Genomic DNA, 18,445 nt, shown 5'->3' with positions numbered 1-18,445 from the left:
GGGCATAAATGCTTTGAAGTCCTAAGTGCAGTTGTCAGTTTCTTTGAAGGCAAATAGTAATTGTCATGTTCACTGCCTTGCAAATCAAATCTTCTACACATGTTTCCTCCTCCCCCGAAGTCAAAGTCTGTGCCCTCCCTTCTGCACGTACGCACACCACAACAACCTTTACGGCAGCCTTGATCTGCTCGCTGCTCAGGGTCTGCCGGGCCCTCCACCCTTTCATGCCCCGCTGCACTCACCCACATCTGGAGTTGGTCAAAGTCCTGAGCTCCCCAGGGAAAGACTTTAGTGGCCCCCCAAAAAGAAAAGTCCAACTCTGTCACTTCCTGGAATCCATACAGGAATGAAAAATTACCAGACATCCCCCTGTGGAGATGCACACAAAGATTCCTAGATCCCTTCCAAATGTTATCCTTAGGGTTAGCGTGTCTATGCATGCTGAAGGAATTTAAAATAGATAGCTGATATCATTTGTGTATATTGTACATTACATGCAACATATTTTTTTAAATGGATATTTGGACAATATATAAAACAGATATACAGTATAGAGTAATACATTTTTTGGTGCTTTTTTAAAGAAACAAAGGTGGGGGGATAACTTTCAGAGTCTAAATTCAATTCTTATAACTTGTATATTTTCATAGATTAAAATAAGTAAAAACGACGAAACTTTTCTGATATCAAAGTCATAACATTTGTGTATTTCTCTCAAGGAAAGAAACTTCACCACAATCCTTGAGAATATTAGATTTGTTTTCTCTAAAATGTGTGAGTTTTTTATAAAAATATGAAACCCTTCCCCCGGATCTGCAATTATTCTTCTCCAAGCCAATGGCCTTAATGCACTGTTGCAAACATATGGCTTTGTGAGTGGGTTTACCTTAGCCTTACCATATCATCAATAGCTATATTACCAGACATTCTACAGCTTTTCTGCCTCCACACCTTGTGTCTATGTATGCACTTTAGGCTTTAGTGCATGTCTTTATGAATGGACGTGCCTCAGAGGAGTCCATTCTGCCTTTAAGTTGTAATAAAGGTTTTCCATAACATGATGAATTCCCCCCAGGGCTACAAATCCCTTCTTCCTAGTCATTTGAATAGTGAGCTGGTCCCAGTAGATGTTATCCCCCCCCCCCCCCCCCCCCCCCCCCCCCCCCCTTGAAGTTCAAACTCATGTTAAATGACTTCCTTGTTCCTGTGCAATCTTTTCTGACTATGGTGTTGAAAACCAGGTGACTTGCCCTCGGGCGAGGCTTTATAAAGTCACATCCTGCATGCTGCATGAGATCCTTGTGGGCTTGCCTGGGTGTCTCAGACTTATGTCTAAGAGGTTTATCAGCTCGTGCCTCAGAGATTAGTCAGTGCTTACTAGCAGGATAATTGTACTCCTGTACTTTTCAAGCCATTTCAGTGGCCCGTCTTGAAAAAAAGCCACCAACAGAAATAAGAAACCTCACCAGAGTTCTTAAATGAATACATAACTTTATTTAAATAAATGCTTTGTCATAACAAAGACAAAGGTTAAAAGAGTACATAAATTACAAGTTGAATAAATATTACACAGTGATATTCACTTTAATAATTTGAGATTTTTTTTTTTTTCTTATTCATTTTATGTAGTTCCAAATACTGACCATTTTTATTTCCCACTGTCCTCCTGCCACCGATGGGTCCGTTTCACAAGCCAGTGATCACCAAATTATGAAAACCAATTGTATTGACTCATTACATCCAGAAAGTGTTATGTACTCAGAAAAAAGCTGTATTGTATTGTTGTTACTGTACTACAGAAGTATGAAATATGAGTTTAAACCAAGTAGGAAATGAGAAACCTAAGGAAGTCACTACTCGCAAACAGGCGTGGGGAACAGGAAGTCACTATTAGACTTTTTTAAGCCTGAACCTCCACCTGCATTCCAAACAACAGATTAAAGAAACACATGGAACATTGAAGTATTCACACAGATGATTGATCCGGACAGTGAACGGTCCCAGATATTTCCTTGTTTTTCGCTCAAGAGTATCAAAGTGCTCCTAGTTAAAGTATTGTATTCCCCAGATTTCCGTGGTTCCTGTCAACTGTCCTGCTAACTGTATCTAATGTCATGCAATTGGTGACCCCATATCGGGGAAGTGGCTAGGCCCATGGCGCTCACTCTTCTTCTTCCCTTTCCCCTCCGTCTCTTTTATCTCAACTCTCTGTGCAATTGGCCATGAGAACATCTCTAGCTGCGTGTTACTTTAAATCTATTTTTCCCTAAAGGATGTTGCTGTATTGGAGGTCCCAGGCATGGGCTGCACAGCCCCTGTCGACAAAAATCACCTCAAAGCACCACCTTTAAAAGGTAAGCACAAGATAACACAACATTTAGCTTTTGTGGCTGTTTTCTTTAAACTTTTTTTCCGTTCCACCAACTTCTTGATACCACATCTAAGGACGTCGTTGTGTGTCAATATCAATAATGAGTAACTGAAATAAGTGCAAGCTGCTTTTTTTTCTTTTTTCGAAAGTGGTAGTGGGGATTTGGTGTTGGAAGTGGGGCAAAGAACCTTGATAATATATTCACAACCGGGAACCATTGAGGATGTACATAGCATTTCTGAAATACTTGATTTAACATCCATTGGCTTCCCCTCTCTGGCAATCATATACATTGGCATTTACATGAAAAAAGCAAGAATCATAGCTTATTGGTTGTCAAAGAAAGAGTTAAGGGAGGCTAACTGAGTGTGCTAACAGCATCTCCCCAAACATCATTCTTATCCAGAATTGCCCCGAGGTACAGAGATTACTAATGGATTTGCTATGTGTTGCTGACGCCATTTACAGGACATTCATTGTTCTTCTAACCAGAACTAAAACCTAGACCTCTTGATCGCTGTATCAGCCCTGGCACAGGCTGGCTGTCCTAAAGAGGAAATTGCCCCGTTTGATATCCATGTCACTTTCACGTCACTATTTAAATGTATTTGCATGAAGGAAGGCACTGTGACTTGCACACAGAGAGAGAACAACTCTACTTAATGACCCTGTTATAACCTGTAACCTTTTTACTTAAATCCTGCTCCCTTTAGATATATAGCCTTAAGCATGGAAGCATGTTAGCAAAGGGTTGCAGAGTGTTAGCTTGTTTGACCGCCCCTGTAGTCTAAAGACTCTGGGTCATTCTCCTGACAAGGCTACAAGGACCTATTCAAATTCTTTACAGGCTAAAATATTTTTTGTTCCAAGCACAATTACATTGTTGTCATACTATGTTTCTACAGGAAAAAAAACAACATTCAATAACTATATTTAAAAGTAATACACCATGGTTACACTGTAGAAGCCGTACTGAGGGGAAACCACTTGATAAGGAACATGGCTCAAAAGTGGGCGGTCTTTACTTCACTGAAGGCAAAGAAAACAGCACAAACAAAAACCATACAAAACTACACTTCACAAAACTGGATCAGAGAAGCAACTGGCCCGACTCTGAGCTCTGTGTCGCCCTGCATGGCAGTGTCTGTTTCAATAGGCACAGTTGGCATATCAGGCTAGCTACATTGTCGAAGAGCCACTTAACATAGGTTCATCTGTGACAATCTGCTTTACTCTTTTGTTTCCACCAATCACTGTCCCCGAGACAAACTTTACATCGGTTAAAGAGAAGGCCAGCCCCGAGACCACTTCAAGCGCTGGCAATACTTGTTGTGACAAAATCAAACAAAAGAGAAAGAAAAAAAAGGACATTCTTTTCATAGTAGGCTCACTCCATCATTCACCAACACAGGCGGATACATACCACACGCACGCACTGTACACATCCACGCATTCATGCACGCATCATTTTGTGAAGTTACACATATCTAAGCAGGTTCCCCTATTCATAAGTGCTCTGACAGAACCACATACCCAGATAGAGTCAACTGTTACAGCATATCCCTATCTATTATTTGTTCCTTTTCAAATAAAACCCAATTACTCTGCCAATTTTCAGTTCCACAGTGGCATCATGTTGCACAGCCTAAAACTGATCTGTTTTCAACCAATGTGCCTGATACATTTTTTTTCTTCACAATGATTTTGCGATAATTTTACATCATACAAGTATTGAAACCCCCAGCTTCCATAAAAATATATCCGTAATGTGCAGACAAAGGGGTCCCATGGGCAAGAGTCAAGGGATCGAGTAAATCTTCTGGGACTGTTCCGCTCATTCAGAGATGAGTACTTGGTCAACACAAGAATATAAAAGAAAACAAATACAGGTGTCTTTTTTTCAGCCTGTTCTTTCGTTTGGATTTTTTTCTTCCTTTTTTTTTTTTTCAACTTGAAAAAATCTTGAAGTGAATGGAGGGCGGAGCATACAGATGTGATTCAGAGGGGAGGCGTGGGCCCTGGGTCACGTGGTGGTTAGGGTTCGGGGGGGTGGGGGTCAAGGATGGTCCTCCCCTTTTCACTCGTTGTTGTTGTTGTTGTTGCTGTTCTCCAGGTCTTTACATTGAATGTCCCCGCCGCTGTAGTCTGTGCCGGGGAGCTGAACGCCGTACTTGTCCACACACCAGCAGATGCCTCGTTTGCGTCCGCGGGATGGCTTGCACTGTGGGACAGAAAACAAAATTATAGTTGTGATGTAGTGAGGTGAAAATGTTAGAAAACGTGCAAAGGGTAAAGATCTAGAAAATGGTGCAGCAAAGTTTATTTGCACATCTTTGCTAGTAGCTTGGTAGCATATATGGCGTTTCCACTGAATGGTTTTTGCTTCGCTCGACTCAACTCACTTTTTGTGCCAGGTCCTTTTTTCTATTGGGGATTATGTCCTTATTGCTATTGATGTACTCCTGCTATAGCTATGCTCCATGAAAACTGCCTTTAATAGATCTTCAATCCAATCACTATTGGTGGTAACTTGGCTATTCAGAACTGGCGAGTTTTGGCCCTGGTTGAGCCAGTGAAGTTTCACTTGGTGGTCTGCAGTCTTTAAACTTCACCATCTGGCATCCACAAAGCTTGCTTGGAGACTGGACTGAGATGGTAGCAAAGAAGTAATAGGGAGTATACACAACTTTTGCTTATGGTGAACCATGTAATAGCTAGTGGAGTTAAGTTAAGCTAAGTCGTATCATGCAGTGGAAATGTGGCTTTAGTTACTTCCTGAATTGCTAGTTTTTAAACGTTTGTACCTAACAGGCTAATGCTTAACATGCTAGCCAGCTAACCAACATGTTTGCACTTAGTCACAATGGCGGCCACAAAAGCTCTTTAAATCTAGCTTGCTAGCAAACTATCAGTCAGCTAACAAGGTAAGAAGCTCCTTAACTGGTTTCTAACAGGTCAATGACCAACATTTAATAGAACAAACAATTTAGTTAATTTACTTTGCCAATGCAAGCAAACTAACTGACATTTTTTTTAAATGCAGTTTTTAAATGCTGGTGTGACCTTTTAGGTACAGTACTTGGAAAGAGGGTGAAAAAAAGACAACAATGTTTGTAAATACAAATATCGATGCAAAATCCAAAACTATTTTGGAAAGCCTTTTAAGTGTAAAGACTTTTCTGAAGCAAACCCACCTGCTTGCGCTTGAAGAAACCTTTTCTGTCACAGTTGGGAAGGTACAAAGACAGGGCCATTACACGAGAAGTGTCCTTCATTCCCTGAATGATCCCATCCAGTTTTCTCCGGCATGGACCCTTTGAGGAAAGACAGATTTGGGTTACAAATACTGAGCAAAGGGGATGAAACAAACCCTTACTAATTCAAAACTCAAATTAAAAGCACTTATACTGTAGATATAACAATGAAGGCGTTCATTGCTAAGATACTACTATTAGGAGTCTGCAAAGTAGTTCAACCTACACCATTATGATAAAGGCTCAAACTGACAATGAAAACTTACAAATTCAGGCTCATGCTTGTCGATGGGCAGAGGGGAGTAGTCCATGGGGGGGCCAATGGAGCGCTGCTTGCCGAGCTTCCTCCTCTGCTCCTTGCGCAGCGCGAGGACTTTTTTGCTGTTCACAATGTCTTTGGGAAGGAGTGGCACTTTAGCAGGCTGCAGCTCCTCTGTAATCTCTGTGGTAATGGTGTCCTCATGCTCCCGAGACTCACGATCTGCAGCGGAGCAAATAAAAAACGGTCAATTAATGTCACAGTTTTAAACCCACAACCAAGCTTCAGCTTTACATTAATGCATTTGCGTTAATATGTGTATAAAACATAATATGAAAAGTGTTTCCCACTGGCTGGCTTGTTGTGCCTGCCCTCTTTTGGAAATTAAAAAGGGGTTTGAATGGATTTAATAAAACTGCCTCACGTTAATCTCCATAAACTGTAAACACAACATTGACAAAATGTAAGTTTGTAATTGACTAGAACCATGACAATGTTTAACACCAAACTCCCTGTTTAAACCCTTAAATCTATATTTAAAATGGAGCTGTTCCCCACTTTGCTGGGAATTTCCCCTGTGTTCGTTTATTTAATCCCTAGCGTCATTATTTCATGATGAAACAAGTCTTACAATTTTATTTGAACAAGAACATAAAATTCAGGAATGAAAGATTTCTCTGGAAAGGGTAATGTCTTAACTAATTATAGTCATCATAGACCTGTAATTAAGTATTACGAGGAACCAGTAGAATGTTGATGTAGGATTTATGTTTACAATGTTTAACAGTCACTTAAAAAAAATGCTATCTGCATAATTTAGAAAAGGTTCTGCAGCTAGTTGGTCCTCTACGATAAATCTCAGGTGCTTTTCCCAGGGTCTGTGCCACCAACTGTTGCTTGCCATTTGTTTATAGAGGAGGGGAAATTGACAGCTGATGAACTCCTACAGCTCACACAGGAGTTTTACCTCCCAATCTCCTTACTCTACCTCTTAAAACATCTGAAAAGTCATGCTAAACTTCCCTCCATGTAAGACCACTCATGGTCTGCATCCATAAAAACTAGAGATTTCCTTTTGGTCTTGAAGTCAGTTAAGGTCGCACATAAACACAGATATACCAAATATTTGTAAGCATACATATCTCTCTAACTATGAGGCTGTGGCTCAGTGGCTAGTGTGCTGGACTTCGAATCAGGGGATAGCATGTTCGAGTCCCACTGCAGTCAGCATGTCGTTGTGTCCCTGGGCAAGACACTTCACCTCAAATTGCTCCTGTGGGGATTGTCCACAGAACTGAATGTATGTAAGTCGCTTTGGATAAAAGTGTCTAACAAATGACATGTCATGTAACTTTGGAAAACTGTATCATATGTTGCATTGGAATATCTGGAAGATTAGCTAACACGTTATCTGGAACACTGCAACAGGGACTTAGGCCTCGGAGTGTCGTAACTTTGCAGCGACGTGGCCCACATTAAACTGATTCAAATGTCAAGCTGAGGAAAATCCAGTTGCTCCGTGGACTCATATAAATGCTTTCACATTTATGCGCCTCTTAGACGTAATATCAGCTCCCCCAGGGGGCACTATAGTCTCTTGATAGGATGTTTACAGGTTGAGGTCCTTTATCCTTAACATAGCCGCCCCCCCCCCCACCCCCCACTTCTATGTTTGGGGCTCAGCCTCTTAATCTTGGACCCCCAGCCAGAGGTTCTTTGAGGGCACAGAAAGAAGCCCTGAGCTTCCCCCCCCCCCCCCCCCCTTGGCTTAGCTGTACCATAAGTACAGAGTTATTGTGGGGACTCTGCCAGGCCCCAACTGGCTGAAGCCACGGTGCCAGTGGATGACCCTGGTTATTTTTATCTGACAAGGAAACCCGCCATGGTGCACACGGCCAGAGGCACTGAACCAGAGAGGAATGTTGGCTACCGACTATAGGCCAACTGCTGCTGAAAGACAAATCAACTCCCATACTTGTATACGGACGAGAAAGAGAAACACGGGTAATAAGATTGTTGCCATTACTTTGTTAGTACACAGCCACCATAGAGAAAGGCACTGAGACGTAACAAGGACACGGGCTCCGAGAAACTGATGTTCAAAGAGCCTGACACAGCATGAGCGTCTGGAGTCTGTGGGAGGGGAAGAGGGGAAGAGGGGAAGAGGGGGGGGCAGGGTGATTACCAGAATTGGGTCTTTGGCTTCTGCGCTGAACTGCCGTCTCTTTGAAATTAATCGCACAACTCATGACTTGGCAGGCCTTGGTTTGTGTTTAGATATGTCCTTGTGTCTCCCCCGCTCAGACTACGAGGCTATTACTCGCTATAAATAAATACGTCAAACAAGCATTCCGATGCACGCCGGGGCTGTGACCACTGTGGAAAAACTCTTCATTTCAGCCGTCCAGTCCAATAACTGCTTGATTAAAATGCCACATATTCGGCTGTCGAAAGATATGTGCGGCGTTATTTTTTTACATGCATTCTTGCTTCATTTGTAATCTAATTTGAGCATATAAATGGCCAGACTAATAAAGGTCCAGCCGTGCCACATCAGTTTTATCCACCTTACCTCACAGGATATATTTTACTGCAAACTATTTTCTTATGTATAAAGTACACTATTTTTATATGTTTAGTAGATTGGTATATTCGAGAGTATTCTTATAATCTGTATATTTTATAGTGTTTAGATAGTCTTCTGAAAATATGAGTTTATTTTGTTAGTTTTTTTAAGACATTTCTGTAATTCTTGTACATTAACTGTCAAAATGCTGCTCTGACAAAACAATTTCCCAACTTGGGATTAATAATGTCTCTATCTATCTATTTCTCTATCATATTACAAGTCACTCACTTTGAGAATGGTGTAAGGACAGAAAAAGGGTTTTTGTCTCGATTTTTAAAAACAAAGCAGCTTTTCTGAAGACAATGATGTTTGACTTTTTTTCTCCTCCACTTACAAAATCACCAAATTCATCTTTTCTGAAGTGGGCTCTCCGGCGCAGCCACAAAAACTCAGTTTTTCCATGCTCAGGGTACCCAGCTTGTAAAGGAGGCTTAGAGGGTCTGTGTTTAACTCCTGAAACTCAGCCAAGACGCTGGACAGGAGCCAAGTGAGCCGAGTCATGTGCAGCTCTGCCATTCAGCTGAGCCCAAAGCTGAGCTGCTATCTCTCTCCCCTCTCTGCTCAGGCTAAACATTTCATTAGGACGAGAGGAGCAGAGTAGCCAAAGGAGGTGCACCTGATACTTCTCTGTTTAAAAATTAACATCTGCACACAATTATGCTTCATGAATATCCCAAGTTTCTTACCGGCAACAGTCCAGGCATGAAAGATAAGTTACCTCGTCTTTAGATTTTCCTCTCCTCCATATCTTAACAATACAGCAAAAAAAGCATTACCAGACAATAGATTATCCCACCTTTCATTAGAGTTCCAACCATTACAACACTTGTTGTTATACCCTGCCTTTGATTAAGTGCGCTTGCATCTGATATTACATCTTTACAAGACGTAAGAGACGGTTGAATAGATGTGCCGTTTAATCTCAACAGGGGGTAAGACAAGATAATGTAGGAACAAATGAGCCTGTGTCACTTGAAGCATGAGTAAACCATCCTTCCGCCTCAGACAGCCTCCGCTACTTAATATTTGAAAGCAAGGTCATGGCCTGATAGCCCTGCAGTTTCTAGAGCAGAAAAGGAGGCGTGAACAAACCAGAAGAGTTGTGCAAGTCACAGAGGATGCATTCACAGCTGCACAAAAGTCAAGTCCCAATGACCAAAGGAATATAGGTCCTAGAGGATTTTTAAACATGGTGTAAAAGTAACCTTTGCTAAAACTCTTCAGTAGCAGCATAATTTGCAGATACAATGACAAGGACAGTAACAATTCTGGAGTCCCGGCATGGATGGCCAGTTGCATTTTCATGACAGATAAGATAAACCCTGTGCACATCTGACAACAGTGCACAAAGCCTGGTTACATGAGAAGACAGACTCTATTCCAAACCAGTTGGAGATGTAGGAAAATATGGGCTTTATCAAATGCTGTGTCCATGAGTTGCATCTTTGATCACCCCCGACTGCAAGGGACTTATGTTTTTGACCCTCATGTACTTTTGTTGCCATGGAATCTCAGTTGTTGGACCCAGTGCGTGGTCTCCGGCAGCTTCTGAAAAATGCAGGAAATAACTCTTCCCATGGTATTGTGCACACATAATATGTTCGTTGCAATCAAAAAGTTTCCTGCTTTTCTGAATGCACGGTATAAATAGCAACAAGAACAATTCAAGGATTGTAAATCACAAAACAGGACTTATGAGAGGATGCAAAATCTTTCCAAGAGGGAAATGCTGATGTAGGTAAGCAAACTTTCTGACCTGTTTACAGCTTCCGCTGATAAAAGCTTGGTTCATGTTGCAACCCGGTCATGTGAAAATTACATAATCAGGGAGAGGTGCATATTTCTTCTACTGTACATTCCTACAGTAGCAATGTTGTTTTGTTTTTTTAAAGTAACATGGATGGACACAACCTCTTTTTGGGTCAACTTCACCACAACACAATTGCTGGGTGCAACAATGTTCTATCCCTCCAGTGGCATAACAAATATATTTTGGCGAGAGTTTAGAACTTCTGGTTGTAATTTACAAGAACTTTTAGATCTTGCCTTCAATCCTGCCTTGCCTCAATATGGAGACTTATACCACGGTTGCCCTTCATACCAACAGTGTTGGATATGGCGAACGTTAGCTTGATGAATCTATGCCATCTGAGTGGACCAAGGTGGAATTACAATACTGCATATCATGTAGTTCAAATATGGCCTACATTAGAGTCCAGGAAACAACTGTGTTCTCTTTTCAACAACTGACGCCCGGCCTGGCCTGGTTTCTACAAAGTTCTTCTCAAGCGTGCATGCTAATGACTAAGAGCATGTTTGCCATCTTTGGACTTTGGCAAACGGATGGTTTCTAGGGGTCACTCTGGGCACTTAGATGAGAAAGATCTGGCAAGCTAAACCAGAGAATGCTTGATTTAAAGCGTTGTACCCGGTGCTTGTGGTACTGTTTGCCATGCGAAGGGAGACTATAGCTTCAAAGTTGGCAAAATTGTGAATGAATCATGAATCAATTAGTAGCAAGCATCGGACCAAGCTCTGACCTTGAGATACTCTGGACATGTGGTTGATGCTGAAATGGAACCTGGAGTCTTTCGATAATGATAATGCACCCGTCATCCCCATGCCTTCCGATTAGATGTTTGTACCCAGATGAACAGTCATCAGTGTAGTCCTGGTTTGCAGGGATTAGTCTATTGATACTTTGTTTGAAGTTTAAAGTATAAGTGCTGAAGAATATGCATTAGCACGTTAGAAATGAACGAGAGGCAATGAGGGACAATCAAGTGGTAAAATAATGATCAGCCTGCCATATTTTTACTTTATTGTTTTAAATCGAAAGTAGACAGCAATCAGGATCGAAGAACCAACGATCCTAGCTCCCAATATCTCTGATAAGAGTTTTAGGTTTTTTCGAGCTAGCTAAGGCAAAGAAAGCCTGGCTTTTGGAACTAGTTTTGTAGAACAGCCCTTAAGGTGTTGGTTACGGGGTTACAGTACTCAGGTCAGGTTAACACGTGAGCCCAGCATGAGGCCATCCCTGTGCTTATTGAATCACATGCTCCTATAGCGTAGAAAGACTACAGTGAGTGCTGATTTCTTCCACAGCTGGTGCCACCAGCAGGCTAGGTGTCAGTGACCAATAAGCTGTACAAATACCACTGTAAAGTTTTACAGGGAGAAATCAGGCAAGTGTGCCAAAAAGGTTATGCGCTTGCCAGCGACAGCTCTACTGCTGTACACCCTATGGCCATGCATCTAAATGCTATGTGCAGACAAAAGCAGTTCTACAATGGTATCAATGTCACATCTAAGGAACCAGGTCCTCTTTATTTTCTTGGCGTCGCATTTTCCACCAATTGCATGCTTCTTTTCTATCTTGAAGTCCTCGACAAAGTGACCTTTCTAATAATTCTCCCAAGCACCTGCAACAGATCAGTTGCAGCATGCTAAGCTTTCACTGCGCTATCTCAGATGTTCAAGGTGAGACGGATGGAAAGCCACATACAGTCTTTCCTTTCGCATGAGCCCGTCATGAAGCTGTCAGGCAGCTGGGGCCACACGTGACCTGGCTATATCTAATGTGGCATGTCTGTATGAGCACGCAACGTCCACAGGGGCCGGAGCACGGTGGCTGGTTGTCATTAGCCCGAGTGTACGGTCGGAGAAAATCAGCGTTTTACCACTGGCTTCGGTTTCTCGGCTGCGACGCAATAACCAGCTGCGTCGGTGAGGCTGCAGGCATGGAAAAAGCAGATGGCGGTTCTAAATGTTAAAGAGCTTTCTAAACTAAAGTGATGACAAGCGATTCTGTATGCTGCTTAGATATGACAAGGCAGTGTGGCCATACATATGTAGAGTTCTCTTGAAAAGTCTGCAGTCGCTTGATGTACTCGATTGATTGTAAATACCAATGGAAATGTGTCTGAAAACTGTCTGGCAACAAGTTTAAAAATGTACATGTAAAGAGCCAAGACAAATGTAAAGTATTAAAGCTGTCAGTTAAGGCACCAGGTTTCCAGTTGCTATGCTAATAAGGGGCATAGTATTTCTGCCTGTATGTGTGGAGTATTCTTGAGTTGGAACCACTCCCTAATCATCTTTTGTTTCTTGGCACAGAGCAATCCGTTAAAACATAGGGCCCTTTCAGAAGCTTGAAGGACGAGGGGCCTGCTGCTATGAAGTCATATCTGTTGGCAAGCTTTCCCGGGTCTGATTCACTCGTAGGGGGCTAACAAAGTCTGAGTGCCCCCACAGCACACACCACCTCCTGAGCCTTAAAATCCAAGCAACCCCTGGGCTCGTCATAGTCCAAGAGCAAAACGTAAATTAATGCACTGCTGGGACACAGAGAAATGGCCTGGGCTCTTTTTTCTTACAAGTGAAGAAGGGAGGGGGGTTGGGGCTGTAGGATAGCAAAGATTCCTCTCTCCCATTGTTTGGCTGCCCCAGTCAATATTTAGTAGGCTGCGGACACTTGAGCTCCTCCTCCCTGTGTTTGGCTTTGCTCAGCTGGTAAAGCACACAGAGACAGCTGCAACCCCACACCACAGGAAACCAGAAGCTCACCTCACCAGTACCCGTCGGGCGGAGCTGCTTGACAGAAGGCCCTAGAGGGAAGACAGAGAGAGCCAGAGGCATTCTGCTGAATCACTGCGTTGTGACTGAGCGCCCATGCAATGAATGCAGCGCCAGAGGCAGGAAAAGATGCTCTGATTACCTCTGAGGGCCAACAAAGAAGTCAGATTCTGTGTGTGTGTGTGCAAAGCAGGAGTGAGACAAAACTGCCCAAGGTGTCATCATTCACAACAATCACACACAATGCACACCCACACAGCCCCGCCCGAGCACACACACACACAACTGGGAATGATCCGTTTTTTTAGCTTTGCTAGCTCCCATTTGTATTTTTCCGAGCAATTGGAAGAATGGCAGTCCCAGACAAACATCATTGTGCTGTAATGTCATTACAAGGAGAGGTGTTCGGCTCACTGGGTGCAAATGGCCTAATGACTCTGTCAACAGCCAAAATGAGCCCATTTTATAGAATGAGGCATGTAGCCAAACCCTTTGTGGTTACCACCTACTTATCTACTTGTTGACAAGCTGCTAAAAGTCTGAGTGACAGTGAAGCTCTCCGCTACACCGAGAAATACCTTAAATCACTCAAAGCTGCTACCTCCACTCTCTTTCTGTCTGAACATCTCCATGTCTTTCTCCCGCGTCTCTCTCACGCATACAGATTTAGAGGTAATCCGACCTGCAGACCTAAATCTGATCTGAATTCAGCTTCAACTACGCAGAGGCATCTTTCTTTTCAATGTTAATCTACTCACTCTTTATTCTTCTCGTGCCTCTGTAGACTTCATGTCTCAAGGTGCGAATGATATTTGAAAGGCGAGAAATGAAAGATATACAAAAACCTAATGCGCTCTGGCGCGGGGATGGAAAATAGTGAGGTTTGACAGACACTTGTTACACGAGTGGATATTAAAAAGGCGGCAATTTGCAGAATGAGCTCTACTTTAGGGGTTCCAACAATTTCCCCTTTAATATCCTTTATATAAATACACTATCACACCTTTAGTGTTTAGACCTTTTTGGCGTCAGGATAACAAACCTCTTGAGAAAAATGCGTGTAATGATCGGCTCTGCCTTAAAATGGAAATATGTTCCGGATCATTGTCAGCTACGATCTCCTGGGTCTCTGTAGACCGCAGTTTGACAGCCGCCGCCCCGCACCAAAGGCTCAAATCAGCCGGGACACCTCATGCGTTTTACCCGCAGCGGAGCGAGCAGCCGCCCGCAACAGATTAACCACAAACACCGTGCGCACACCCGGACTATTTATCCACTTTGTGTGTTTCTAATGTGATGATTCATAACCGACAACCAAATCAACAGGGTTACAGCTTGATGATGAACCTGAGGTGCATTTTCTGAGGCGGAATAAGCTCCTGCAGCCAGTTTAATCAATGGATAAAAGTTAATCATATGGCACCTCAAACCATCTGTCAAACACGCGCTCTGACAGACAGCATGGAGAAAGAAGGGAACCACATGACAACAAATGTAATATCTGCAAAATAATAACGTTTTAAGATGAAAAAAAACTAGATTGTGGCATTATTTATCCCATAATATGATGTACTTTTACGCTGCACAAGTTGATCCGGAGCATGCATGGAGACGGTGGTCCGGTGCGCTCTTACCTATGGGCGGGTGCGCAGGTTTGTATCCTTTCTCGTTGGTGCACACTCCCCTGCCGTGGAGCAGCGCGTGCAGGGGCTTCTCCTCCCCGCTCCTGGGCAGGCAGCGGAGCCCCTGAGTGCACGTCCCGGTGTACACTCCGCACGCCTGCCCCTCAGACAGGGCGCATGTGAGGCAGCAGCCGCAGCCCGGCTCCTTCACCAGCTGGCAGCCGACGGGCACCGGAGGGCACATGGACAGCGCCTTCTGGTCACACGGCTCGCACGGCACGTATGAGCCCAAGCACCCGGACAGCCCCAAGATAAATGTCACCAAGAGGCAGAAACTCAGAAACATTGTTCTTCAGTTTTAGCATAAAACCTCAAATGCGAAGAGGATGGGGGAAAAGTAGACTAATGAGCACAATGCCTCTGTCAGATAATCCGATTTTTTTTTTTAAAGCTAAAGCCAAGAGTCTTGATCCAAGAAGAGTGTTGCTATCTGTTAAACATTAATTACAGGCTCTGCAGTGCACCCTGCAAAAAAATCAAATATGTGCTTTTTTTTTCTTCTCCAAGGTGTTGTCCTCTGCAGGAGAAGGGATACTCTGCACAAAATCTCTCTCCTCTTCAGGTTTTGGACTCCAGTACTTTCTCCAGCAGAAGTTTCCTGAGCAGACTGATCAACTGAAGCGCTGCCTTGCCTTTATAAAAACAGCCGAGCCCAAACCCCTAACTATGAATACGCTAAACAGCAGGGAAGGGAGGCACTTGTTTCTTTGGCAGGCGGCCAGCACTTTTTTTTCAGCAGCAGGAGGATCGCTCTTTCACCCTGAAGGCTGAACTGATGCCGAGGTGCAAGAGGCAACAGTAAAAAAAAGTATCGTGAACACATCTCAGCATAGAGACCAATCTGCAGGCTTCCACTGTCTGTAGATTCATATTATTCATAGTAGAGCTTTAAAGTGCGTCACACTGCAAGAAATTATATTTTCAACAAGTCAAACACATGCTTATTTCTACACAAGGGGGATGATTCTCCTGGAGAAGCAGCTTAAATAATGGCTATAATTATCACAATTACTTCTCAAATTTATAATAATTTGACCATTTCCCAATTTTTCTTTACATAAGTAAAGGTAAAATGCATAAGAGAGAACTCCTAAGTAGCCCCTGCCTGTCAGAAAATATCCCAAAAATATCCTTATCCATTCATGGTTGGAGAAAAAGAAGAACCGGAATGACCATATGTGTATTCATTATTGAATCACTCTCTTACAAAGCTGGAACATGAATTTGCAAATTATTATTTTGTTTACACTTTCCATGCTTTTTATTTGGTTAACACTCACAGGGATGCCTGCTCAGGGCTATAAGTCACCTTTAAATCCTGCACCTGTTGCTTCCATTGGACATAATTTGTTTTACAAATGTAGTGAGAAGGGAACTCCACCAACATGTCTCTCTGTCTCTCTCTCCACACATATACAGAGAGAGCCAGAAGAAAGAGAGAAAGAAAGGGGGGGGAGAAACATGTCACGAACTTTGAGATTTGAAGCAGCAGCCTGACAACTTAAGTGCAACTGGGCTCTATTATTTTATAGCCTGCATGCAGAATAATGCCTGATTGCTTCAGCGTGTGCTCTAACTTGCACCACATATGCACTCTAAATCAGCGTTGGTTGGGAGCTGTTATTCCCGTCTCTTCAGCTTTTTCAGGGCAGATTTTTCTTCCTCAAGTTAAAGCGCAGTGTCAGGAAACTGTATCGGTTGTCCACTCACGGCTTGATAAACGGCCACACGGTCATTCCCTGAAAGTCATCATTTTGTCTAACCATGCTGAGGCTGAGGATCCACAGAGAGAGGATTTACTGCAGTGGACGACCACTAGAAGGCACTGTTAGCAATGATAAGCTGCAGAGGAGCTGACTCACATGTCCTCTTTGTATACTTAGGAACACACACTAACTGATATATTAGGAACACACACTAACTGATATACGAAGGACACATTCCGAGGTGAAAAAAGTTTGCAGATCTTCTACTTAAGTAAAACAAAAAGTACCAGTGTAGAGATACTCAATTACAAGTAAAAGTCCTGCATTCAAAATGTTACTCAAGAAAAAGTATTAGCATCAACATTTAATTCAACTACCAAAAGTAGTCATTTTACAGATTGGCCCATTTCAGAATAATATATATGATATGTTTTATAATTATTGATCATCAAAGTGTTATCAAAGCTGGTAAATGTGCAGCTAGTTTTAATGATTGTGTATACTGCAGGGCAGAGGTCGCGTTAACCGAATATTTTCCGTCTATGACGGATATTTTTTAACAATGACGGAAAAATCTGAAAGCAGTCCATCATTTTGACGGATTAGAACAAACTCAGAACAGCGCCAAAGCTTCCCCGCAGCGAAGCGAAGTGCTTTACACTGTGGCGTGCTCCCGTGAGGCGCATTGGGCATGCACAACACGGCATAACACCGGCGCTAACAGTTCACGAGCGACCCCCCCGTTGACAGTTCACGAGCGTGCTCTCTCTCTCTCTCCCCCCAGAAATAATGCTTGAAGTGGTTGGGAACATAATATGGCATTTAATCACGGCAGCGTTTAGCTGAGTTTCCAGTGTTGCCAACTCCATAGTAAGGAAAGTAGCTATTGGCTGTCCTAAAAGTAGCTAGAAGTTGCTCAATGACGTCATCGCCTAATTTGCATATTTAGCAAAAAACACCCTTAATGTGTTTAGAACTACAAATGAACTTCCTTCTGTTGATTGTTATTTTTATTTTTTTTAATATTTGGCCATCACTTGATGATGCTTTGTCTACTCTAGACCAACATTACATACATACATTTTGTCCAGTATTGTTAAAGAATTAGTCACATTTAATAAAAAATTGTTATGTGGGATGGAATTGCTACCTTCCTTCTTTATCTGGGCTTGGGACTGGCAAAGTGACCCAAAAGAGACACACTGCAAGCCAGGGCGGGAGCAGCAATGGCTTTGCGCATGCGCGATTAATATTCAGTCTGGACCTATGGTCTGGACGCGTAGTGTGTCTCTTTTGGGTCACTTTGCCACCTCTCTGCTAGAGATGGCAAATCCGGATCATTTTACGGACTCAGGGTCTTCTGAGTCAGTCATTGAAGAGATCCGGATCCTACGAGTCATTTGAGTCATATGAGTCAGCATGACCAAGACCGTAGAAATCCTATTGGTGAAACCGAAAAGTTGTTGCATTTCACGAGCATATTATTATTCCATATATTTTGAATACATATATATATTTGTATATATATATATATATATATCATCTGCATGTATATTTTATATTTTATTTTTATTTCTATTCTTGTATATTTCCAGCTAAGATCTCGCCTAGAAAAATTGTCTAGAGCCGGCCCTGGCTACAATGGGTGATCTGTTTGGTATTTTAAGCAAAAAACTTCACAGACATGTTTTGTATAGGTATGGCCCTACAATATATTTTTCAAATATAGCATAATAGGTCCACTTTAAGTACAAGATCTGAGTACTTCTTACAGCTCTGAGTAAATGATATAGCGGTAATAGCATAATATAGCACTGTGTTGATTTTGTCTAAAAATAGAGCTTCTTGAAGGATTTTATTCCAAAAAAATGTTCTCTTTGGAATTAGTGAGTGGATAATTACATACTGTCACTTTCATGAAATGTAATTCACATGGGCGTTTTTAATTTCTTTGGAGTTACTTGCAGAA

At 42.5% G+C, this 18,445-nt stretch overlaps 1 protein-coding gene across 1 annotated transcript; it reads right to left on the bottom strand.

Annotated features, from left to right (window-relative positions):
* Positions 1-1,475: 1,475 nt before the first annotated feature.
* On the bottom strand, positions 1,476-15,386 carry igfbp5b (insulin-like growth factor binding protein 5b). Its single transcript, XM_034134368.1, has 4 exons — positions 14,723-15,386; positions 5,892-6,106; positions 5,566-5,685; positions 1,476-4,592 (listed from the first exon to the last, which is right to left on the bottom strand). The coding sequence occupies exons 1-4, from the start codon at positions 15,054-15,056 to the stop codon at positions 4,449-4,451; spliced, it is 813 nt and encodes a 270-aa protein (XP_033990259.1). The 5' UTR covers positions 15,057-15,386; the 3' UTR covers positions 1,476-4,448.
* Positions 15,387-18,445: the final 3,059 nt, after the last annotated feature.

This window comes from Trematomus bernacchii, unplaced genomic scaffold (assembly GCF_902827165.1).
Source record: "Trematomus bernacchii unplaced genomic scaffold, fTreBer1.1, whole genome shotgun sequence".
Lineage (NCBI taxonomy): Eukaryota > Metazoa > Chordata > Actinopteri > Perciformes > Nototheniidae > Trematomus > Trematomus bernacchii.
The sequence above is the reverse complement of the archived record's forward strand: the minus strand, read 5'-3'. Positions and strand labels throughout refer to the sequence as shown.

Bases quoted from the DNA above. Each gene is read 5' to 3' on its own strand.
- igfbp5b (XM_034134368.1), bottom strand. From the start codon at position 15,056: ATGTTTCTGAGTTTCTGCCTCTTGGTGACATTTATCTTGGGGCTGTCC. The intron at 6,107-14,722 runs GTAAGAGCGCAC...GCTCCGCTGCAG, and splicing joins ACCTGCGCACCCGCCCATAG to ATCGTGAGTCTCGGGAGCAT. The intron at 4,593-5,565 runs GTGGGTTTGCTT...TCTGTCCCACAG, and splicing joins GTTTCTTCAAGCGCAAGCAG to TGCAAGCCATCCCGCGGACG.